The sequence below is a fragment of the Eubalaena glacialis genome, chromosome 3 (genome assembly GCF_028564815.1).
Source record: "Eubalaena glacialis isolate mEubGla1 chromosome 3, mEubGla1.1.hap2.+ XY, whole genome shotgun sequence".
NCBI lineage: Eukaryota > Metazoa > Chordata > Mammalia > Artiodactyla > Balaenidae > Eubalaena > Eubalaena glacialis.
Window position 1 is genome coordinate 159,141,101 of NC_083718.1, and position 23,149 is coordinate 159,164,249.

Consider the following 23,149-nt stretch of genomic DNA (forward strand, 5'->3'; position numbering starts at 1 on the left):
CTACGCTCTAGAGCCCACGAGCCACAACTACTGAGCCCACACACCTAGAGCCCGTGCTCCACAGCAAGAGAAGCCACCGCAGTGAGAAGCCCGCCCACCGCAACGAAGAGTAGCCCCATTCGCCGCAACTAGAGAAAGCTCACGCTTAGTAACGAAGACCCAATGCAGCCAAAAATAAATAAATAAATAAATAATTGAAAATAAATAAATAAAAAGAAAGCCCACGCACAGCAAAGACCGAATGCAGCCAAAAATAATTAATTAATTTATTAAAAAAAAAAAGAAAGAAAATGTTTTAAGTATAGCTAGTAATTTGTGCTCGCTTTAAGGGGATGTCTGTGGGGGTGAGGAAGGGAGAAGGGATGAGGTTGGAAAGACAAGTTGGGAACAGTAGACTCAGTGGGGAACAGTTTACACTTTATCCTAAGTGCAAAATGAAACCATCATGGGGTTTCAAATGGGCAGTGATGATTGGATTTGCATTTTAGAAAAATATATCTATAGTATGATACATTGAAGGGAGAAAGAGTAAAGGCAGGGGGGATTTGGAAGGAGGAAACAGGAAGTCAAAATAAAGTAACTGATTCCAGGTCTGTGCATGGGGGTGTGAAATGCCTGGCCCTGATACTGAGATCTCATTGTGCAGGTGGGGGGATGGGGGGAGGGTTAAGAGAACAAATTCTGGACTTAGGCCTGTGTTCAAAACCTGTCTCTGCCTCTTTCTAGCCATAAGACCTTGACTTCTTCTGAAACTCACTTTATAAAAAATAAGAACAGTAATTCCTGCAGTGAAGGACAAGCTGAGATGGTGTATGACTAGGGTTTGGCCCAGAGGCCACAACTTGGTCAAAGTGAGTTTTCTCCCTGCTTCCAATCTAGGGCTTCTTCCTGGTGCCTGGGCGTTCCCCTGGCAGAGAAAGAAGCCAAGTCTCACCAACAGTGGCTCCTGAGCATGCTTTATAAACTCACCTAGGACAGACAGATTGAAGTGAGCCCCAGGCAGGGTTGGGGGCATTTCTGGGTACCAGACCAAAGGGGACTTCCAGGAGACATGGATGACAATCCAGGATAGCTTAGAGCCAATTGGGGAATGAATCTTTGGGAACTAGTTACAGATGGGTTCTTCTCTCCTCTGAGAGATAAGAATAGGACATATAGGGGCCAGAACCTGTGACAACCCTGGGAGGGGGTCCCCAAATTCAGAAGAGTATTCCAAAGCCCAGGAGAGGAAGAGAAAGAGCTTCTGTTGGTCACCTGGAACCACTAGCAATCCATGTCCATGACGAATTAACCAGTTTGAAGTTTTTCAGCCTTCTAAAACAGTGTGAATTGAGGGCCCTCCTGTAGTTAAGAATTCTCAGGGGAGGTTGCCCCCTTTCCACTTAGCACTAAAGTTAATTGCAGGCAACTTTCTTTGTAGTCCCCAGGTTTGAGGGAAAGAGGTTAGGAAAAGGAGGGGAAGGTTTATTTCTAGTTCGCCCTAGGTGTGGGCATAGTCCTTTGGGGTCCTGGCCTTACGGAGAATGTTCCAAGTCGACCCCCACCATAAGCTCATGGAACCCTTACAAACCAATTCCCAGGTTCCCCAGGTAAGGAAAATGCCTTCAAGGTGAACACCAACTACTGAGCTTTGCTTACCTTTGTAGTTTCCTGCATTCATTCATCCATTCATTCATTCATGCCTGAATATTTCTCATGTGTTTGCCAGCTCACGGACACATTAATTTTTAAAACTATATGTTTTGTCTAGTATTTTTAGTTGTTTTCAGCAAGAAGCTTAGCCTGAGTCTCTAGGCCACCATGTTGCCAGAAAACCCAATGGGCAGTTTCAGTCCTTATGTGACTTGATTTTTCTGCTGCATTTGGCCCCTTTGACCACTCCCTCCCTTTGTTCTGTTTTGTTTTTTTCCACCACTCTGATCCCTCCCTTTTGGTCTCCTTCACAGGCTTGTCTCTCCTCCTCTCCCTGTTCCTTAAATGCTGGGTCTCCAGGCCTTAGCCTCTGCTTCTCCTCTTGTTCCTGCATATCTCACCACTCCCTTGCCTTTGATCTGTGACTCCCAGATCTCTCTGGTCCAGACTGTCCTGAGTTCCTGACCCTCAGACCCAGCTGCTGCCTCTGAAAAAAATAAGTATTGCTTATCTGAAACTCCAGTTTAATTGGATGTCCTGTTTTTATTTGCCAAATGGGCAGCCCTTCCCCCACCTCCACCTCCAACTGTGGTCTCCCTGATGGTAGAACATTTTTCTAGCTGACCTCAGAATCCCTATAACTGGCCCAAGGCACTACTGTTAGTGCTCAATTAATGTTAAAAGGTCACAGGGCTGAGAATGGCTGGAGGGAGTTGAGGCTGGAGACAGAGACCAGTTAGGAGGATGAGCAATAAACCATTCCACAAATTAGGAAGACTTCAACAGAATAGCACTGGGAAGAGAGAAAGTGGGATGGGCTTGCAGGATCTAAGGGTCTGAGAACTAATGGAAAAGGGAAGTGACAAAGCTCAGGGAGTCTAGGCTGTTGTCCAAGTTTCTGACTCGTGTCCCTGGATGGAGGTTGGTGCCATTCACTTGGGAGGGAACCCTGGAGGAGGCTCGGAGGCTGGAGAGCAGGGAAGCTCATCGATGTGGGGCTTAGAGCAGGTAGAGAAGGGTGGAGAGAGCATCTGAAGGAATGAACGGAAGACATCTAGGGCAGGTAAGTTCAGTTTGAGGTTTCTGAGGCTATGCAGACAGAAGTATTGGAAATACAGACAGAGCTTAGGAGAAAGGTTAAGCTGGAGATGCAATGAGAGCATCATCAGCCTGGAGGCGGTAACTGAAACCATGGGAGTTGGTGACATTGCTCAGGGAAAGTAAAATGGGGAAGGAAGGTCTATATCAGAGCCCTGACGAACACTTAAGAGGCAGAGAAAGGAAAAGGAACCCAAAAGGAGTTTGAGAATGAGCAGGGGTGGGAGAAAATCCAGGAGAGTATGGAATGGAGAGTCAAGAGAAGACAGGTGTTCCAAGAGGGTTGACAAAATTGGGCGCCTCTGAGAGTCCAAAGGACTAAAAGCTGAGAAGTGGCCTTTGGGTTTAGTAATGATGAGGCCACTGGGGACCGCAGAGCAAGAGCTCTTTTAGAGAAGGAGAGGTGGAAGTAGATTATATATTTATATATTTGTAATCACAGTTTCATTTTTTTATGCTGTGATATATTCAAGTGAGTTTAAATGCAGAGGGAAAGAAGACATTCAGTAGAAAAAGGATGAAAAATAGGGAGGCTTGTAAATAATGGAGACAGAGAGCCCTGATATGGGAACCTGAGCACAGACAGAGGAATTAATCTAGCTGCAGGAGGACATTAATAATAGTATCTAGAACAGGGCAGGAAAGCTCAAGGGCCATGGACTCCTACGGAATCTCTGAATGAGCTTAGGAAAGTCTGTGGGCTCCCTCAAATTGTTCACCAGATTTACACATTGGTGGTTTTTTCAGCAGTGAGGTGGGAGGTGGGAGGTGGGGAGGATCCTTGGCTTTCATCAGTTTCCGTAAGGACTGTACAACTCCAAAACAGGTTAGGCACCACCCCTGTGAACAAGAAAAGTGATCTCACATGGCACAAATTCTCTTAGATCTTTTCTCTGATCTCTCAGCTTTCTACCCTACCTTTCCTTTTCAAGATGAGGCTTCGGTTAGGCAGCCGGTCCACATGCACTCAGTCACCGGGCTCTCTAGCTGGGGGAAGCGCGGCAATCCTCGGACAAGAGAGGAGGAACGCCATTGGCCGGGGCAGGAGGAGCGCATGGATTCCCGAACCTTGATTCCTGGATGAAACTAATCTAGAGGGATGTTTGGGTGACCCCTGAAGCTGGAAAAACTGTCATTTCAAAGCCATCTGTAGTTTTCTGTCTTGCAAGAGGTGGTGACTTGATACCCCTTTGGAGGAGACCATACCTTAGTTCTGGGAAGATCATTCAAATGGGCAATGTCATTTTGCAAATATGAAACAGACTACAGTCAAAAATGGAGTCTAGGGAACTCCCTGGCAGACCAGTGGTTAGGATTCCACACTTCCTCTGCAGGGGGCATGGGTTCTATCCCAGGTTGCGGAACTAAGATCCTGGAAGCCTTGTGGTGCAGCCAAAAAAAAAAAAAAAAAAGGAGATTCTAGAGCTACCTGTGGCCCCCGAGGAGCAAAAGTGCACTACCTGGTGAGGTCATGTGCCTGGTGACCTCTGCTAAGTTGTAGGCAGAGAAGAGGAGCTCTGCCACTTGTTTGAGGAAAATAGCTTCATTTATTTTAAAGAGGGATTTGATTCATTGTGAGCTGCAGATTGAGACTAGTTCCTGCGGGAATGTGTTCCTTTTGGAGAAGCTGCTGTTCACCCACAATTTTGTAAGCTGTCGGGCATAATCTCTCTGGGGCCCAGAATGCAGCCTTGAGTTGGGGGGACCCTACTCCCCAAGGACCGACAATTTGGGGAGTGTTGAGAGCTAGCGCCTTTGGCTGGGGTTCTGACCCGGCTCTCTCTGAGCCTTGTCAGACGTGGCTTCAACCCATCTGCTGTAAGTGGCTCTGAGAGCACAGATGTCCACTAAGGGGCAGGGCCTGGAGGGTTTGAGGACTCTGCCAGGCTTTCGAGTCTTTCCAGCAGGGGCTCCCTGGTCGCAATGACCCTGGAATTGACAGAACCCCCCCCTTCACCCCCAGCCAGGACCAGGGCCCGGGCCTTCATGAGGTGTCTCCAAACTGTATGGCACTGCTGCCATTGTCTTTGGCTGGAGGTGGGGGTTGGCGACTGAAGATCCTGAATCAGTTTGGAGGCAGAGAGAAGGGCCAAGGGGGTGTTTGAGGGCAGCACGAGAGCACCAAAGTTTTGGGGGCACCTAGAACTGGGGCAGTGAACACAGAAGAATGGAAGCACAGACTTGTTTCTCCTCCTTGACCCGGAATGCATACAGCCCTCAGAGAGCCCGGGCCAGCTCCTCACTGTAGCCTGGGAGAAGGGGGCCCCTGTGCCAAAGCGGGCAGGCACTTAGGTAGCTCGAAGGAATTTTGGTTAATGCGGTCAAATGCCTGAGGGATCCCAGCCTCAACGTGCCTCACTCTCATGGTGCCTCGTGCACCCCTGGCTGCAGCTACTGCCTCTGTCCTCACAGCTGCCAAATCAATCTCCAGCCCAGACCTGCCTCCTCAGCTCCAGACCAGTACAGCCCATTGCCTCCTGACGACCCCTCTGGATGTCCCATGGTTCCTCAGACCCAGCATGCGTCCAAACACATATCCTGATCTTATTTGCAAAGAAAAAAATCATGTAGGACAAATTCATTGGGCCCAGGGAACAAGGTTTCACAGGACACACACAGAAGCTCAGAGGGATTGCACTGACTTCTTAGATACGACTTGGGGACAGTGTGGAAGGCCAGGGTCAGCATTAACCTCTTCTTCCTTCCAGATGAGAGTGTGTACCTCTTAGCTTCTTGTCCTTTTCATACTGTTTGCCAAACTGAATTTAAATATTATTTATGTAAATTATTTATTGTCTGTCTCTCCTGGTTTAAGCTTAAGAGCAGAGATCATGGGTTCACTTCTGTATCCCTGCTCTCTACCCAGCATCTGACATAAAATAATAAATATCTGTTGAATGAATAAGTGAATATCCTTGTTCATTACCCAAGATGCAGGTCTCTCTAGGCACCCTCAGTCTTTTCCTGCCTTCTTATCCCCATGATGCTCTGTGCTTCATCCCCCCAAACCAGCCTCCCACTGCACCCTCTTCCCCACCCTCAGCCTTTTCATCGCTTGACTTGGGCTGTTTCACGGAATGTGGGTGGTGAGCTCCCCATGCTGGGCCGTCTGCAAGCACAGGCAGGATATGCACCTGTCAGGGCGCCCTGGACTCTGATGAGTGACAGTGGGGTGGGGCAACGTATGGTTCTCTGCATCTTCACCATGAAACAAGGCCTGCAGCACGCCTGAGGTCTCAAGGGTATGGCTTTCTCCACCAGTAACCCCAGACTGCAACCGCTGGGGACTGTGCAGGGGTTGTGAGCTGGCTGGCCTGTTGGGACTGGTGAACACACCTTTGTCACTCACTCTGCCTGTGTTCCATGCCCCTCATTTCCCAGAGCTGCTGGGTGGGCACAAGCAGTCCCGGGCCAGGCCTATGACTGCTGAGTGAGCCTGAAGTTGTGAGTGGGATGGTCAGGGAGTGACCTCCATCCGGCCCCCACAGCCCAGCAAAGGATCTGACAAACCACAGAAGTAAATAAATAACTTAGAAGTAATAAATAGGGGTCGAGCTCCCACGAGTGAGTCCAAGGCCCACTCCAGCACAGGCACTTCGGCAACACAATTGCAATGTGTCTCCAGATCTGTCCCCCCAGGCCTGGGCTGAGGCTGCAACCTGACACATCTGGGTTCTCCAGAAGAGGAGTCCTGGGTCCATGGCCTGGTCAGTGCCAGAGTCTGTGAGCAGTGGGTCCTCGGGTCTCCACAGCTGAGGTTTCTGGTGTCTGCGGGGCTGAGGCCGGCAGGGTGAGAGCCCTGGGGCCGCTGGTCAGTCGTGCCTCTATCTCCGCAGGGCTGATGTCTGTCACTCACCCTGCCGAAGCCTCCGTCTCCGGCCGAGACTCCGGCCGGCCCCAGGCAGTTAGATCCACAGGTAAGGGTGCGTCCGCACACCCTCGGAGAGAGCCCTCAGCCCAGACAGCCGCAGGCAGTGGCCGAGAGGCGGTCCACGGTCCTCCAGGTGCTGTTGACGTCCATGAAGGAGACGGCCTCGTAGCGCGTGGGTCGGCAGCAGGGCTGGCTGACGGGCCGCGAGCCGGGGGGCGGCCGCAGGGCCCCGGCGCCCAGCAGGCTGGCCAGACTGAGGTCATGCGGGGAGCGCGCGCGGCGGCAGGAGCCGCTGCAGAAGCGGAAACGCACCAGCTCATCGGAGTGGTGGCCCAAGCCGAGCGCGCGCACCGGCACCAGCTGAGAGCGCAGGCGGCAGCCCCGCGCCCCCGCGGCCCGCGCGCGGCTCCCCCGGCTCCCGCGGCCGCCCCGGCCCCCAGCCCGCGCAGCGCGGGGCCCTCGGGGGGCAGCGGGCGAGGGCGTGGGCGGCGGGGGCGGCGGCCGCCGGGCTCTTCCGCCGCACAGACCGGCCGCGCGGCCCCCTGGAACGAGACGCAGTCACGCGCGGGTCCCCGGCCAGCCCGCCCCGCCCCGCGCCCTCGCCCTCTCACCTACCAGGCAGGGGACCCGCGGGGGGCGCCGGGGCCGGCGCGGGGCCTTCTCGGGGGACCGGGCTGCTGGGCGCGGGGCCCAGGGAGGCCTTGCCCTCGGCGATGCTGCTCAGCAGGGCCAGAGCGGCCAGGGTAGGCCACAGGGCAGGCTGCTCGGAGAGACGAGATGGAGCCTCAGGGGGGAGGAGGAAACCCTGGTGGGCGCAGGGAGGGGCTGGGGCCGGATGGAAGGGCTCGGGTTGGAGGATAATGGATCAGCTGCCCCGGGGAGCCTGGGTAAGGAATCACCACCGGAGGGCATTGACCTTCCTCCTTCCGCCGGGCCCCTCCCTGACCATTCCCCCACCTACTTCTGACGCCTGCCCAGGGAGCCCTGCACTCCCTAGTCAAGCCACCTTTCTTCAATACCAGGTGGGAGTCACTGGGAGAACCACTCACCTGCCGCCTAGGCCGGGGCCAGAGGGGCAGCACAGAAGGGCCTCCACGTCCAGGCTCCATCTCTGTCAACACCAGGAACTCCCATCAGCCGTAGTTGACCTGTTCCCCCACCCTCCTCTTGAGGCAGCTTGGAACATTGAGAGATGAGTTATCCTTTGAGCAGGTCATCTCTCCACTTCAGCTTCTCCAGATGAGGGACAAGGGGCTTGGGCAGCTGGGCTCAACCCAGGAGAAGTGGCTGCATCGAGAACCTATTTCGTGGTGCTTTGCACCTGTTCCCTCTGTCAGACCTCACAACTCCATGAGGTAAATGGTATTATCCCCATTTTCCAGATGAGCAAACAAGGCTCAGAGAAGCTCAGCAATTATCTAAGGTCACAAGGGTAGACCCACGCAGCCGTGCAGGGAAGGGGACCTTCCTGCTCTGTGCTGCAGGGCTGGAGAAGGGAGCAGTTGGACACCCTGATCTCACAGAGAGCCTTCTCTCCATGCCACAGAGGAGGAAGTTGTGGCCTGGAGAAAAATTAGGGTGCTTGCTGCTTGACCTGAGTTATCTGATGATAGTGAGGCCCAGGCTTCAGCCTGTGCTGCCCACCCAGCAGATGGTGGAGGGTGATGAGCCCTCTAGGAACATGAGGCCTAGGCCATGGCTCCCTATGGCCACCAGGGGGTAGCATTTGCCAAGCCTGTGGACTCAAACGGGGGGGGGGGGGGGCGGGGGGTTTGGGCTTTTCCCCTACCTTCAGCTAGACTCAGGCCCCAGCAACTCCCTGGAGTTGCTTCTACACGAGACTGGTCTGAGAGCTTAGCCACCCTGAGAGCTGGTCCAGGTCTGTACCCCTTCCAGCTTCCCCTGGATCTGGCAGCCTGGCCCTGCTCCTAGAAGTTTCCCCCACGAACCATCCTTCCTGAGCCCAGCTGGGCTTTCAGAGTCCCACCAGGTTTTGTGAGCCCACATTGCCTGGCACTCCCAAGCACCTCTCTGGAGCCTCATGAGCCCTCACTAGCTGGCCTGCTCTTTGGTCCCAGCAGTCACCTCCACCCCCACCCCCAAGCACACAGAATGTCTGCATACCTGTGGCCGGTCCTCCCTGGTGAGGTCCTCCAGGGCCAGGTGTGCTCGGCTAACCGAATACGGGCCTGAGGAGCCAGGCTAGTGACTGTTCTCACTGATGGAGGGAAAGCCCGGCAAGGCAGGGTTAAAGGCCCCCTGCACTAGGGGGAGCCCAGGAGCAGGTCTCTTGGGACGTAGGCAGCTCAGGCCCTACGTCTCCCTCCCGGCAATCTGGGGCCACTTGGTCCTCCAGCCCTTGCCTTTCCTCCCCATCTACCAGCCCCGATACTCACCACGGGGGTTCTGTGTCGTGTTCTTCTAGGCACCTTTCCTGGGACCAGTGCTGGGCTTTCCCCTGCAGCTCAAAAGGCTCATGCCCAGGGCTGTGCACCTGGCAGTGCCCCTTTTAGCCAAAAGCTTGGCAGCCAGTCTGAGCCCTGTAGCAGCAGCGGGAGCCTCACATTACAGCGGGCCAGCAGGGCTAGCGCAGTCCAACAAGCGACAAGAGGGACTGCGGGGGGCTGGGAGGGGCGGAGAGCTGCACAGCGGGCCCAGGAGAGGGAGGATGTAAGAAAGGAGTGGAGGGGGACGACCCTGGCCGCTCCCTCTAGCCCCTGGGCTGGGACGAGAGGTGGGCAAACAGGTCGGCTTACCGCAAGTGCAGGGCTCTGGGTCTGGGACACAGCGAGGGCTGGGACCCGAGGGACCTGCTGCTGGTGGAGCCCGTGGACCGTGTCTGGGGGCCGGGCCCAACTCCATCCCTCAGCAGCCTCCTGCCCGCCGCCGTCCGGTGTCAAATTCCAGCCCCGGCGTCACCGGATCCTGGGGTGGGGCCCGAGCACCCCCTGCCCCGCCCCACCTCTCAGGGCTCACCTAGCCACTCCATCCTCTGGAATCTGGTCCCCCTGGCTCCACTAGGTCCCCCGAGGTGGGGCGGGGAGGAGATGCTGGGAAGGGCCCCCAGGACAGAGTGGAGAACCCAGGCGGCGCAGCGGCATGGACACTGAGTGTTTGGAGTTTGTAGACACTGGGAGTAGGGAGTTGGGAGGCCGGGCAGAGGGCGGGAGAGGGAGGGGACAGGCCGGTCCCTGCCTTGGCCCACCGGCCTTCGGGTTCCCGCCGTCCTGGCTGGCCGCTCTGCACTAGCTGCTCTCTCTGATCCACCGCTAGTTTCTTCTCTCAACAGACCCACTGCATTCTTTGAGTCCGAGAGGCACTGACTGCGCTGGGGCTTTCACGGTCTGACCCGGCTCCTGCGGCCCCGCCGCTCCCCTCCGCTGCTGCCTGGGGCTTGGAGTACAGACACGCCTGCAAACACCGCTGCTCAGCCTGGCACAGCGGCGCTGGTAGGAGTGGGTGCCGGGGGCTGAAGAAGGGGAGGGTCCCGGCGGAGGAACTTTTGCACTGAGGCTTGAGGTAGGAGCTGGAGGCTAGTATTTCAGATGCCTAATTATGGCAGTTCGGCTGGTGGGTGGGATGGAGGTTGGGTGGGTAACATGGATAGAGGTAAGGAAAGGCCAGATCCTGTGTGTCCTAATAGGGAGTCTGGACTTTATCCCAGTGATACTGGGGACCACTGAAGGGTTTCAGGCAGGAGAATGGTGTGATCCAACGTGCGTTTCAGTGGCTGGCTCTGGCTGTGGTGGGGAGGGTGGTTTGGAGGTAAGGCAGGAGGCTGCTGGGGGAGAGAGGATTCTGAAGCTGAATTGTGGGGAGAGTGTGGGGCTTTGTGGGCTCTTTCAGGAACACACCTTTTTGAAAACTCAGTTGGTGCCTGATGGGATGCGGTGAGGAAGTAGGATGGCATGCCTTTGGCCTGGGTGACCAGGAGGAGGGGATGCATTCTGGCAGCTGGGGCTCCTGAAGGAGGGATAGGTTGGGGGCAGGAGCTCATCAGTTCAGTGTTGGACGTGCCAGGCTGGAGGGACCTGTGGATTATCCTAGTGGAAATGTTCAGGAAGTGACTGAGTTTGTAGCCTGGAGCAAAGCGAAGAGAGCTGGGCTGGAGATGGCAATTTGGGAATCGTTGACCAACTGACAATTGGAAGCCGTGGGTGAAGCTGATAGTGCTCAGGGAACATGTGTGGACCAGCTGTACCCTGGCTGTGCATCTGAACCACCTGTGGACCTTTTAAAACTACCCGAATCTGGGCCTCACCCCAGACCTGAATCAGAATGGGCATGTGCAGTTGTCCACATCTGCACAGGTGATTCTGGTGTATGGCCAGGCGGAGAACCACAGCTTTCGGGAGGGCAGTTAATGTGTAGTGGTGGGGACTAGAAGCCTGACTGTCCCAGGCTCGGCAGGACCCCTGTGGGACAGGTGGCCAGGCAGTCAGGCGGTGAGCAGCTCTGTGTTCTGCTGCCTCCCCAAGCCGGCTGCCCGGGCAGGGGGGCGGGGGTGCAGGGGTTCTGCCCCAGGGCTGTATCAGCCAGGGCTGCTGCTTGCTGGCATGCAGCCTATGCCCTGCACAACTCCAGGGGGCGCCATTCACGTAGGACACAGGAAGCATTGGAGTTTGCATCATAGTGGCCTTGTTTCCAGCAGAATCGAAGGGAGTTTCTGGGTCTCCCTGTCCCTCAGTCAGGGCCTCACTTTCCCCTCGGCTGAGGAAGCTTCTGTCTGAGCACAAAGCACAGCAGTAAAGGGGCATGTGGGAAGTCAGAAGGGAATGGCACTTGGATTGGGATGTCAGGTAAGAGGTGACGGGGCCAGTCAGCCCCACCTGTTGCCACGTGGCAGCTCTGGCAGGAAGCTCACTCCCAGGCCTATGGCCTCAGGGGCAGGAGTGCATTGGCCTTTCTCAGGCCTGCCTAGGAATGCTGGGGAAGGGAGAGAGCAGATTCCAGGGCTCTAGGGGGTAAGGTTGGGATGTCCTTTCTAATGTTTGCCAGAGGGGCTTCCCTGGTGGCGCAGTGGTTAAGACCAATGCAGGGGACACGGGTTCGAGCCCTGGTCCGGGAAGATCCCACATGCAGCGGAGCAACTAAGCCCGCGAGCCACAACTACTGAGCCCACGCGCCTAGAGCCCGTGCTCCGCAACAAGAGAAGCCACCACAATGAGAAGCCCGCGCACCGCAACGAAGAGTAGCCCCCGCTCGCCGCAACTAGAGAAAAGCCCGCTCACAGCAACAAAGACCCAACTCAGCCAAAAATAAATAAAAATAAAATAATAATAATAAAATAAATTTAAAAAATAATAATAATAAAATAATGTTTGCCAGAGGGGGCCTAGAGATGGGCTGTGCCTTCCTCTTCTGTGCAGAAAGAGGGGTCCTGAGGGGAGACCAGGTGCCTGTGTGCTAAGGGGGAAGGCATGTCTTTCCAGGGCTCAGCGGAGCTGCCGGGAGTGGTTTAGGTCCGTGTGCTGGGGGCTCGGCCATGCAACTTTCCTGTGCTTGCAGGAGCCTCTGTCCCTGTAGTGCTGGGGCTGTGGTGACCCAGAGGCACTGTGCTCGGGCTGGGGCTTCAATCCCCTGAACTCTGGCTCCTGTAGGAGGCAGCAGGGTAGATTCTGGGGCATGTCCTGATGCCCCTGGACTGCCTCTCTTAAGGCAAAGAGGGTGCAGGATGGCTATAGGACAGGAGAGGCTCCAGAAGGCCCCTAGGTGGCTACCCAGGTCCTTCAGCTAACACGAGAAGTGAAAGGGACCCAGGAGGGCTGGAGAGATGGCCCTTGGGTTTAGCATACTTGCTGAGGCCCCAGGTTCCTGTTTCTTCCAGGAAAGTCAGAGAAAGCAAGAGGAGGCCAGGTTCAGGGAAGAGCTTTATTGCTTCCATGATGGCTGCTCAGGATGGCTGCCACAGCCTGGGTGAGGTCCTTGAGCCTCACTTCCCTCTGGTCCAGGCTAAAGGCAGAACCCAAGGACCTGGCAGTCTCACTGCTGAAACCAAGAACAGCTGCCAAGTTGGTCACTCCAGGCCTGGGGCACTGTCCTTTGGGTCGGCTGCAGTTGGGGAGGGAGGGGCCTTCCCATCAGGTTGGGCCAGGCCTCACCGCCCGAGCTCTGAAGTTCTTTCCACTCAAGCCCAGGGGCATCTTGTTGGCTTAAAGGATGGCTCCAGGGTTTCCCTGTGGGACAGCTGGGGGCTGCTGAGTGGGACTATCCCATCTGCTCCCCAAGAAAGGCCTAACAGTGTCATGAGCTGGAGGGGGCTGGCCTGAGATCCTGCCCACCTCCCTGTAGCCCCGGAGCAGGGCACAGGCTAGTCCTGGCACTCCCACTCTACAGGGAGCCCATTGGTACCACTGCCTGAGGGGCCCTTTAGTGGGTCTCCTTCTGCACGGCCAGTAGACCAAACTTGACATCTCCAACCTTATTGAAAAATAAATTATCCCTACCCTCCCCCCGCCCCAAATTCACAAAATGATAATACACTGAACACTGATTGGCGAAATGATTCTGGCAGCAGCCTTGCTGCCTAATGTCCACCTCCTGCATGCTGGGCCCGCTGGGCATGGCCAGTGGCCTCCTGGCCCTCTGGCTTCAAGGACCCAGGCTGAGAGTGAGGCCTAGTGCTGGTCTCTGAGGCTGGCCTCTGAGCAGACACAGCTCTGGCTGCCACAGCTCTTGGTGCCACCTTGGTGCCACCAAGGCCTCACCACCCCTGGGGCCACTTGGCACTGTCCTTCTCTGGGCCTGAAGGCTCCTGCACCTCTCAGGCAGAGCCAGACCGAGGCCAATGAAGTGGGCAGGTGGCGGTGGCTGGACTTCTGTGGCCACGTGCTGGGTCCACCTCAGATGCCACTGGTTAGGTCAGTTATGACATGCGCTTTCACCAGCTTCCGCAGAAACTCTTTCTCTCGCTGAATGTTGTGCGTCCAGGACTGAAAGGAAAGATGGAGCAGTGGTCAGCTGGGCAGCCCAGGTGGCTGCTGGGATGTGGCCCTGCTAGAACGCAGGTTCCCAGGGCTCCATGCCCACTTCAGACCGCCACCCTCCGATGCTCTGACTGTGGGACGTCTGCCCTAGAGGTGCTACAGCTCACCCTCCTTCCTTCCCAGGACCTGGAGAAAATAACCTTCTAACCCCTTTCCCCGGCCTCTTAACTTCTTCCAAGTCTTAGAGATGTAGGCTTTCCAACCTGGTTCTCACTCCTTCCACCTGTCCTTGCCCAGCGGCTTCTCCGGGCCCCTAGGTCCTAGGCACCCTGAGGTCAGGCAATGTGAGTCACTTAGGTCCGGCCCAGGCCTGGGGTTGGACCCTGCTGGAAAGGGAACTGTGCGGGGTGGCTTAGTCATTCTCTGGCCTGCTGCAATCCACTCTCCAGGCCTGGGGGCAGCTGATGAAATCCTGCCTCTCAGACCAGAGGAGCCAGGGGGCCAGAGGCTCATCTTAACGGTTAATATGAAAATTGCAGGGAAGACGCTGCCTTCCAGGGCTTTCCTGGGGAAGACTGCACCTAGGCTCAGGTTCTCTCCTTTCCCCAGTACTCTCACCAGGAAGCTGTGATGACTAAGTCTCTCAAAGAATGAAACAGGATTGAATGAATAAAGGAACAACAAAAGCCAATGGCCTTGTCACAGTTTGAACAAAGCTGACCGCTCTGTTGCATCCGTCAGCGCTGAGGCTCACCCTGGGATGTTCACAGCCACTATTTACCGGTGTGGAGAACGTACAGCTCTTATCTGGTCCTTATATGACCCAGTCAACCTCCTCCAACCTTCCAAATGTTTTCAGTCTGCAACTTGGGCAAAATCCCCTATATTCCTCTTCTTTGAACACCCCCTTCAACTTCCTGTGCTAACCACAAACCTGGCTGCCCCCAAGGACAGCATCCCCCAGACACGCTCTTTCTTCCCTCACATCCACACTCATGGTGCCTGGAGGTGGCAGGCTCTTCCTCACTCTTTGTTGCTGCATCTACACAACTGTCCCTGTGTACTCCCTTGAACCTCTGGCTCCTTTGGCTCCTGGCATTATCCTCAGCCGTCTGCAAACTGCCCATCCTCGTTGCAGACCACTGGGTGACTCACCCTCATTCCTTGAAGATTCAAACATCTGGCTCACTGTCTGTCTTTGAAGGCAGGGACTGATTGGCACAGAGTAGGTGCTCAGTACATATGTGTTGAATGAAATTAGATTTTCCCGGTAAGAAAATGGAGGCATGGAAGAATGGCAGGGCCAGGATCCAAGCGAGCATAGAAACTCATACAGCTCTTTACTTAACCCATGCCTGCATCACTCCCCAGGGAGAAGTAACCAATCTGATGGGTCAGTTTCAAGAACACCCACTGGGAGTCCCTGAGGGTTGAAAGGTCAGCAGAGGACTGGATATCTGATGATATCAAGGAATTATTGTTAAATTTCCAGGTGTGATAATGGTATAATATTGAAAAAATTCGTCCTTATCTTTTAGAGAAATTTACTGAAATGTTTATGGCTGGCATGATACGATGTCTGAGACTTCTTTCCTGATAACCAGAGGGGAGGGGAGGCGTGAGAGGAAGAGCAGATTGAGCAACACCGGCCACGTGTTGATACCTGGGGGAGGGAGGTGACAGTACGTGGGAGTGCATTATTTTACTCTCTATACTTTGAATACATTTGACAAAGTTCGTAATAACAGAGCAAACAAAAAAGTCTGCCTGGATGCATCTCTCTCTCCGACCAGGCAACACCGCCTCTCTGGCGCTCTTTTCCCAGTCTCTCCCCGGCGCACACAGCACAGGAGCTTACAGCGCTCTCCTCACTACGCCACCTGCATTGTCCACGGGCTGGGGCAGGATTCTGGGAGCCTCACCAGGACCCCTGACTCTGGATGCAGAGACCACGCTCGCAGAGGAGGCTTCCTTCTCACAGCTCTTTTCCCATCTTTATCTCTGTGCCCCCAGGGTTCTGCCCTGACCATCGCATGTCCTCCTCTGTCATCTCCCTGGGAAACCTCATCCGTGCCTCCCCTGTATCTGAAAAGCAGCTGTGCTCACAACCCACAGATCCTCATTTCCAGCCCAGATTTCCCTCCCATGGCAGACTCCTGTGCGAGCCCACTTCAACCTCTGGCTACTGCTCAGTCCCTTGGGGCTGGTACATCTGACGGCCACTTCTCAGCACACATCTCCTGGGACTTCCTTGCAGTGCTGGACATTGTAGGCACTCCCTCCTTTGGTCTCCACGACCCTGCATCTTCTTTTTTTTTTGGCCACGCCACACAGCTTACAAGATGTTAGCAGTGAAAGCGCAGAGTCCTAACCACTGGACCGCCAGAGAATTCCCCAACCCTGCAACTTCTAACCCTTCTCTACTCTCTCTCCTCCTTTATGTTTTTTGTTTTGTTTTGTTTTGTTTTAATTTTTTGGGTGTGCTGCGCAGCATGTGGGATCTTAGTTCCCCGACCAGGGATCAGACCAGCGCCCCCTGCATTGGAAGTGTGGAGTCTTAACCACTGGACCGCCAGGGAAGTCCTCTCCTCCTTTATGAACGCCTCTGACACCCCTCACATATCCCGCCGGCATTCGGTCCTCGCCCCACTGTCTTCACATCCCCAGGCTCTCACTGGGCCTGGAGAATGGACTGATTAGTTGGGTGGAGGTGAAGCAACGGTGGGGCCAGGGCACGGAATGGTTCACTTGCCTACTGAAGATACCCCGAGGTGACAACAGGGACCCTACACCCAAGCAACAGCATTTCAGTGACTTCTCTAGGGTGCTGAGAGGTAACAAGAGTTAAGTAGGAGTGAAAACAATAATATTAATAACAGTGGCTAACACGTATGGGCGCTTACCATGGCCAGGCCTCTTCTATACATTATCACATCGACTCTTTCCCAGACCTAACATTACCCCTTGTATTGATAAGCAAAGGAAGGTACAGAGCCAGGCTCTGAACCCAGGCCATCTGATTTCATCGCCAGCACTCAGCACTCCACATGGAGGTGGTGCAGCAGATGCCGTGAGCCTCAGAGCCAGGCAGTTCTACAGGATGAGGAAGGGGGGCGGGGGCAATGGCCTGACAACTGAGATGTGGCAGGTGGCAGAAAGGGAACAGCCTCCACTGGGCACCTCAGGGAAGGTGGTGTCCTTCCACCTCATTCCTGCATGGAGGCCACCTCCAGGCCTTGCTGATTTAAAATCCTAACCGTTTCTTACCTCTGTCTTCCCATCATCACTGAACAGTTCCAGGGCAGGATCCTTCATCTCTTGCCTAGACTGCTGAGACAGTGTCCCCACTGGTTTCTGTTCTTGCCTGGAACCCTCTAGGTCACGCTGCAGCCACAGTGACCCTACTACATGCTAATCTACAGCCTAAAACTGGTCCATGGCTCTCTCCTGCCTTCAGAGCAAAGTCCACGCTCCTTACCGTGGCAGAGAAAGCCCTTCATGATCCAGCTACTGCCTACGTCTGCGGCCTCTCACCTTCTGCCTAAAACTTTTACATAAAGTTTATATAAAAGGAATATGTAAGAGACCAAGAGACCAAACAGAAGCCAGGGGGCAGGTAAAAGCAGTGAGAGAAGTTTGGAGTGGGTGCTGGCAGGGGACGAAGCAGCAAGAAGATACGTGAAGAGAGGCAGAGACGGAGAGACCACCAGGGTCCTGGTGAAAATGAGGCAGGGCTGGAGCCACTGCTGAGGGGCTAAGACAGGTCAGGGGCTCTCCTGGACCCAAGATGAGCTTCCCACTCCTGAAACCCATTCCAGGCAACAGGAGGCCCAGCTGTAAGGCTATTTCTGGCTTCTCATGAGATTCCCAAGTCTCTCTTATTTCCTTGAAATAACTCGCAATTACTCGAGCCCGCCTGAATGAACCCAAAAAGCCTATGACAATATGGATGGGAACGGAAGCCAAGGATGGGGATGTGAATCTCCTGGGAAACATGCGGAGTGAGAAGAGAAGACTGTCTAGGATGGAGCCCTAGCTAATGCTGACTCTTAAGGGATGCACCGAAATCCAGGACACGGAGGAAGAGAATGAGAGAGCCTGGCGAGGGAAACAGGAGGAGCACTGAAATGACCGACTCAGAGTCTAAGCAGGAGAGCGTCTCAGGAAGGGCCGGTCAACACAGAAAGTGTTTCAGAGCGATCAGAAAAGGCGGGACTGACTGATGCGTGTCCCTTGGACTCGGCAGCCTTGAGTCACTGGTGACCTTGGTGGGAGGTATGTCAGGTGAAGGGGGAAGCCAGGCTGCGAGGGGCGAAGGGTGAGTGGGAGTGAGGAGGGCGAAGGGGCAGAGCACCCCTGGGGCTGCAGTTTTCTCCAGTTTTCTCACGGTGGAGGAGGTGGAGGAGGGGAGGGAGGGAGGGAGCTTTGGGGAGCATAAGGCCTGAACAGTGCAGTGGGGTTGGAGACGGGCATGTGAGAGACTGATGAGCAGGGACGAGCGCTGGCTGAACCGTGAGTCTGCTCGGACTCCGGGAGATTGACACTAACAACCCTCGCCACCCAGGTGCAGGAGTAGAGAAGCTGTTCAAAGCACAAGCCCCAGACGCCCAGGGTCCAGGCTGGGAGCAGCGGGAGATGAGTGGTAGAAGCAAAGGGTGCTGTAAGAGGCGTTTGGATTTTCCACGTGGGCTCTTGCTGTGACGGGAGAGGTGCCAGGAGAGGCTAGCTGACTGGGAGAACTTAAGGTACCTGAACATATGAATCACCCGGGAAGCAACTCTGGGTGCTAGAAAGCTTTAGTGCTTGGCCATGGGGAAGGGTGGAGGAGGTATGGGGGCATCCTGGCACGGAGAGGTAAGGTCTGTGGGTTGTTTGAGGGGGCGAGGAGGTCCTCTGAGGGAAGAGGAGAATCGAAGCAGAGAGGAGGGCTGTGAGCTTGCTCCAAGATGGGCATGTGATGGCTGGGGAGCAGCAAGGAGGAGGCAGGGGCTGGACCAGGACAAGGAGAGGGCCAGGGAGGGGAAGTTCAGGGAGAAGGATGCTTGGTGGTCAGAGGCCTGCAGGTAGGGATGGATGCCTGGTGACCCAACTTAGCTGAGGGTGGGGCAGGGCCTTTCAGGGAGCTCTGAGCAGCCAGACCCGAAGCTGGCTCGTCCCTTGACCATTCATTTGTACACACGCAGTCAGAGTCCGTCCTTCGTGCTGGCACTGACCCCTCCCTCGCCCTGCCCAGGGACTGTCCCCCGCCCAGCCCTGCACCTCTTTGATGGCTGCCATGCGCACGGTCTCATAGTAGTGCAGGGGTGCATTGGGTGTGCTCATGTCGTAGCCGAAGCCTGCAACTGCCACCTCATCACAGCCGTGTAGTGCCATGGTCACTGCCACACTGCCGAGGGTCGGGATGTTCTGGACGGAGGGGAAGGGGGTGCAGAGTGAGGCTGAGACCCTCAGCGAAGCTCTCCAGAGCTCAGCTCTGCTCCTGAGAACTGAATCCTCTGTCCCCACCCTGCCGCCCTGTCCTTCCTTCCCAAGGCACCTCTGGCCCAGGTCCCCTTCTACCTCTCCCAGGATCCAGACATCTCACCCCGCGGCCCATGAGGCCGTTGTTGAAAGGCAGTCCGATGAGGGTGAAGGCAGCTTCCTGGATGAAATATGGGTTGAGGATGCGAATCTCAGGGGGTTCCTTGGGCACCCGAGTGGCCACAGATTTCCAGAAGCCATCTGACGCGCTCTGTAGACACAGCACAAGTGGGCATGAGCGGGCACACAGCTTGTGATGGGACTGGGTGAGTGGTGGGGACCCGAAGTGTGTACAGGCTAATGAGAAACAAGGTGGGGGGCATGAGGTAGGTACAGGGAGCCTGGGGCATGGGGAACAAACATGGCTGGAGGACGGACGACCTGGTGGGTGCTGGGGACACAGGATGTGTGGCAGAGACAAGGTACATGGTAGGGCACAGCGAGCACACAGTGGGGCCAGTGTGGATGGAGGATACCAAGTGAGTTGCAGGGCGGGGCACAGGGCGTGGGGCACTGGGCTGTGCTGCTCTGGCCTTGGGTGGGGGGTGGGGGGTCTTGGGCCACGAGGAAGACCCAACGGCCCAGCAGTACCCCTCCCCTTCGCCGCTACTGAGGGGCCCAGGAGGAGCCTGCCCTCTCTCTCCTATCTGCTCTGCTGGGCTCGCCTCCTTTCCCTTCTGCTGAATTTCCTCGCTCTCAGTCAACTGTTCTAAAGTGAACCTGAAAAATAAAGACAGAATGTGAGCTAGTATGGCAGAGCAGAAACAACACTCCAACCCCAGTTCTGCCACCGATGGAGTTGGGTGACTTTGGGCAGGTGACAAGCTCCCTAAGCTTCAGTTCTTTAATTGCAGAATGGGATGATTCTTCCCTGAGGGATCTCAGTACCGGACTGGAAAGGCATCAGCTCTGAAACCTGACACCCCAGGGTCCACTCCAGGGCCACAAATTCCTCTCCTTCTACCTCTCTCCCTTCCTCTAGTTCCCAGCCCTGCCTTTCTGTTCAGTACACGAGCCCTCCCTGGTCTAGTCCCTTGAGTATATCGCTTCAGCCACTCTCTCGTGAGCACCCTCAACTCCCTGCCCCTTGTCATTCTATTGTCCTAGCCCAGGGGAACCATGAACTTAGATCAGCCCATACATCCACCTTTCCCACCCTTACAACTGGGCTCCTGAGTACTGCTGGAGAAAGTCACAAACCAACCCTGTAGGCTGGAGAGATGTCCCAGGGATGTCCCATAGCCTATGTAAGCAACCCGTCTGTTGTTGGACATCTCAGTTGTTTCTGGTTCCCCCAGATCTGCTCCTCCTTCTGTGTTCCCTAACCTCTGCTGTCCACTCAATCTTCCAAACCAGAAGCCTGGGAATCGACTTTGCATCCCTCTTCATCTCTCCAGCCCGTTCTGTCCTACTGGTCATCTGGGTCATTTTGATTCTATTTTCTATAGAATCCCACGGATCCATCCTTTCCTCCCAAGCCCACTGCTACCACCTAAAGTCCAGGTCTCATCATCTTGCAAATGGACTATTATAATGGGCCATGTACACTGTCTGTCTTGTTGGCCACTAACCGCCCCCAGAGCCCAGTAGAGTGACTGGAAAAGTACAAAATAATTGTTGAGTTCCATTCACCCAAAATGAGTGCCCAGAATGGGCCACCTCTGCCTCCCAAACCACTTTCTGCTCTCTGCCAGAATGATCTTTCTATATACAAACCGGATCACATCACCACTGCCCACAGGAGATCAGAGTTTTTTAGCCAGTAACCCTGTCTGCTGCTCCAGGTTTCATTTCAGCCCATCTTAAGTCCGCATCTGCTGATTCGTGCCTCCATTCTTTTGCTGATGCTGCTCCTTCTGTCTCTAACGGTCTCCTCACCTCCACCCACCTGATCCACCCTACTTGCTTCTTAAGACTCAGCATCTTCTCCTTTCTCATGTCTTTCCTGAATACCTTCATCCCAAGGTAGAAATGACCTCTAACCTTTGGGAGGTGATAAAATATGGAGTTAAGATCTGCTATAGGGGCTTCCCTGGTGGCACAGTGGTTGAGAATCCTCCTGCCAATGCAGGGGACATGGGTTCGAGCCCTGGTCCGGGAAGATCCCACATGCTGCGGAGCAACTAAGCCCGTGCACCACAACTACTGAGCCTGCGCTCTAGAGTCCATGAGCCACAACTACTGAGCCTGTGTGCCACAACTACTGAAGCCTGCACGTCTAGAGCCCGTGCTCCGCAACAAGAGAAGCCACCGCAGTGAGAAGCCCATGCACTACAACAAAGAGTAGCCCCTGCTCACCGCGACTAGAGAAAGCCCACGCACAACAATGAAGACCCAACACAGCCAAAAATAAATAAATAAAATAAATAAATTTATAAAAAAAAAGATCTGCTATGGTTTGAAAGTTTGTGGCCCATTCCCCCCCCCCCCCACCAATTCATTTATGTTGAACACCTAATGCCCAAGGTGATGGTATTAGGAGGTGGGCCTTTGAGAAGTGATTAGGTCCTGAGGGTGAAGCCCTCAAGAATGGGATTAGCGCCCTTACAAAAGAGGCCCAAGAGATCCCTCGCTCCTTCCACCAAGTGAGGACATAATGATTTATGAACCAGGAAGCCCTCACCAAACACCAAGTCTGCCAGTGCCATGATCCTGGACTTCCAGCCTCCAGAACTGTGAGAAACAAATGTCTGCTGTTTATAAGCCACCCAGTCTCTGGTATTTTGTTATAGCAACATGAGCTGACTAAGACAGAAGATCCTTGGGCCCAGATCCAAACTCAGCTCTGGTCACTCAACTGTGTGGAGGCCTTGGGCAAGAAAACTATCATTTCCCTATGGATAAACCAGGGATACTAAGGGTATTTATCTTGTGTTGTGAGAACTTAATGAGATAATTCAGGCTGAGTGCCCAGCTCACAGTCACTGGTCAGCTACTATCACCACCGCCATTAGCCCCAGGGCAGGGGCTCACATCTGATTCACTTCTGTGGCCCAGCAGCGCAGCACCGGCCGCGGGTGTGTAAGGGGACATGAACTCCATCCCGGCTCCTCCACTGCCCTCAGCATCTCTTCAGGCTTGTCTTCTGCGGCCTTCAATGGACTGTCTGCTCCAGCCACCCCCTCCTCACGTCTCCCCATCTCTGGCAACACCTCTCTCTCGGGCAAATTCTATCCATCCTCCAAGCGTCAGCTCAAAGGATGGGCCCTTAGGGCCAACTTCGCTGGGTCTCAGCCCCAGTGAGACGAAACAGCAGACCCCAGACCGGCTTCCTCCTGTGCCTCCCTCTGTGTCCAGGAGAAGTGTGTGTGTGTAAGGGGGTAAAGGTCAGGACAGTGAGACCCAGCAGGAAAGGGAACGGTGGAGAAATGGCCAAGATCTTATGCAGAACTGGGGAGAAGCCCCTCCTGGGAAGATCAGACGTGTACTGAAAGGAACGGCAGGTACCAGTCTGTGCTGAGCAAAGCACAGCCCCCGTCCCTTCTCCAGAGCCCAGCAGGTCCCAACATCCTCCCCGCGCCCTACAACCCCGGGTCCCTGCCCACGCCTGCCCACATATCCCTAAAGAGGAGGAAGGGCAGGGGCTGCTCGGGAAGGGAGGGAGAGGCAGTAATGGCACAGCTGGGGGTGTGGAGACTACAGGCTGGTTTTCATAGATATTATTTATGTCTCTTCAACTTTCACCCACTTCACAGGTACGGGACCCAAGATGAAGCAACGTGTTCAAGGTCACATAAGAGTCTGTACCAAGATGCAAACCCAACGTCGTGATGCCAGGATGGGTGTTCTTTCTGCCACACCATTTATTATCAGCACTGCTGTTCCCACCTTGGGAGGTCTGGGGGGCTAGTCGAGGATGGATGGGGCCTCCCTTCTACCCGCCAGAAGCGCTGAGGTGAGTTAGGGGTCACTCCGGTTGGTGCCCTGCATCCTGTTTCACAGAGGGGACTGAGGCTCAGAGAGGCGAGGGGCCTTGCCCCGAGGCACACACAGCTGGGGAGAATCTGAACTGGATTCAACTTCAGAGCCTGGGTCCTTCTGTGACACGAGATTCCCTCTCTGAGACAACATCTCTTGGCTTTTCCCATGTGCTTAAGGGTCC

The 23,149-nt window shown here is 55.0% G+C and overlaps 2 protein-coding genes across 3 annotated transcripts in view; both read right to left on the bottom strand.

Moving 5' to 3' along the window:
• Positions 1 to 6,556: 6,556 nt before the first annotated feature.
• On the bottom strand, positions 6,557 to 7,729 carry ARTN (artemin). The gene is made up of 3 exons (XM_061186680.1): positions 7,651 to 7,729; positions 7,217 to 7,361; positions 6,557 to 7,143 (listed from the first exon to the last, which is right to left on the bottom strand). Exons 1-3 carry the CDS (start codon positions 7,708 to 7,710, stop codon positions 6,683 to 6,685), a joined length of 666 nt encoding a protein of 221 aa, XP_061042663.1. The 5' UTR covers positions 7,711 to 7,729; the 3' UTR covers positions 6,557 to 6,682.
• A 4,729-nt stretch (positions 7,730 to 12,458) lies between these two features.
• Positions 12,459 to 23,149, bottom strand: part of ST3GAL3 (ST3 beta-galactoside alpha-2,3-sialyltransferase 3) — a 224,011-nt gene continuing 213,320 nt past the window's right edge. For both annotated transcript variants that reach the window (XM_061184331.1, XM_061184330.1), the window contains 3 exons: positions 19,112 to 19,258; positions 18,787 to 18,933; positions 12,459 to 13,533 (listed from right to left, as the gene is read on the bottom strand). In XM_061184331.1, the coding sequence (XP_061040314.1) occupies positions 13,444 to 13,533; positions 18,787 to 18,933; positions 19,112 to 19,258 (384 nt within the window). In that variant the 3' untranslated portion in view covers positions 12,459 to 13,443. The remainder of the gene's footprint in view (positions 13,534 to 18,786; positions 18,934 to 19,111; positions 19,259 to 23,149) is intronic.

Bases quoted from the DNA above. Each gene is read 5' to 3' on its own strand.
- ARTN (XM_061186680.1), bottom strand. From the start codon at position 7,710: ATGGAGCCTGGACGTGGAGGCCCTTCTGTGCTGCCCCTCTGGCCCCGG. The intron at 7,362-7,650 runs GTGAGTGGTTCT...CTCTCCGAGCAG, and splicing joins GGCCCCGGCCTAGGCGGCAG to CCTGCCCTGTGGCCTACCCT. The intron at 7,144-7,216 runs GTAGGTGAGAGG...GTCTCGTTCCAG, and splicing joins CCCCGCGGGTCCCCTGCCTG to GGGGCCGCGCGGCCGGTCTG.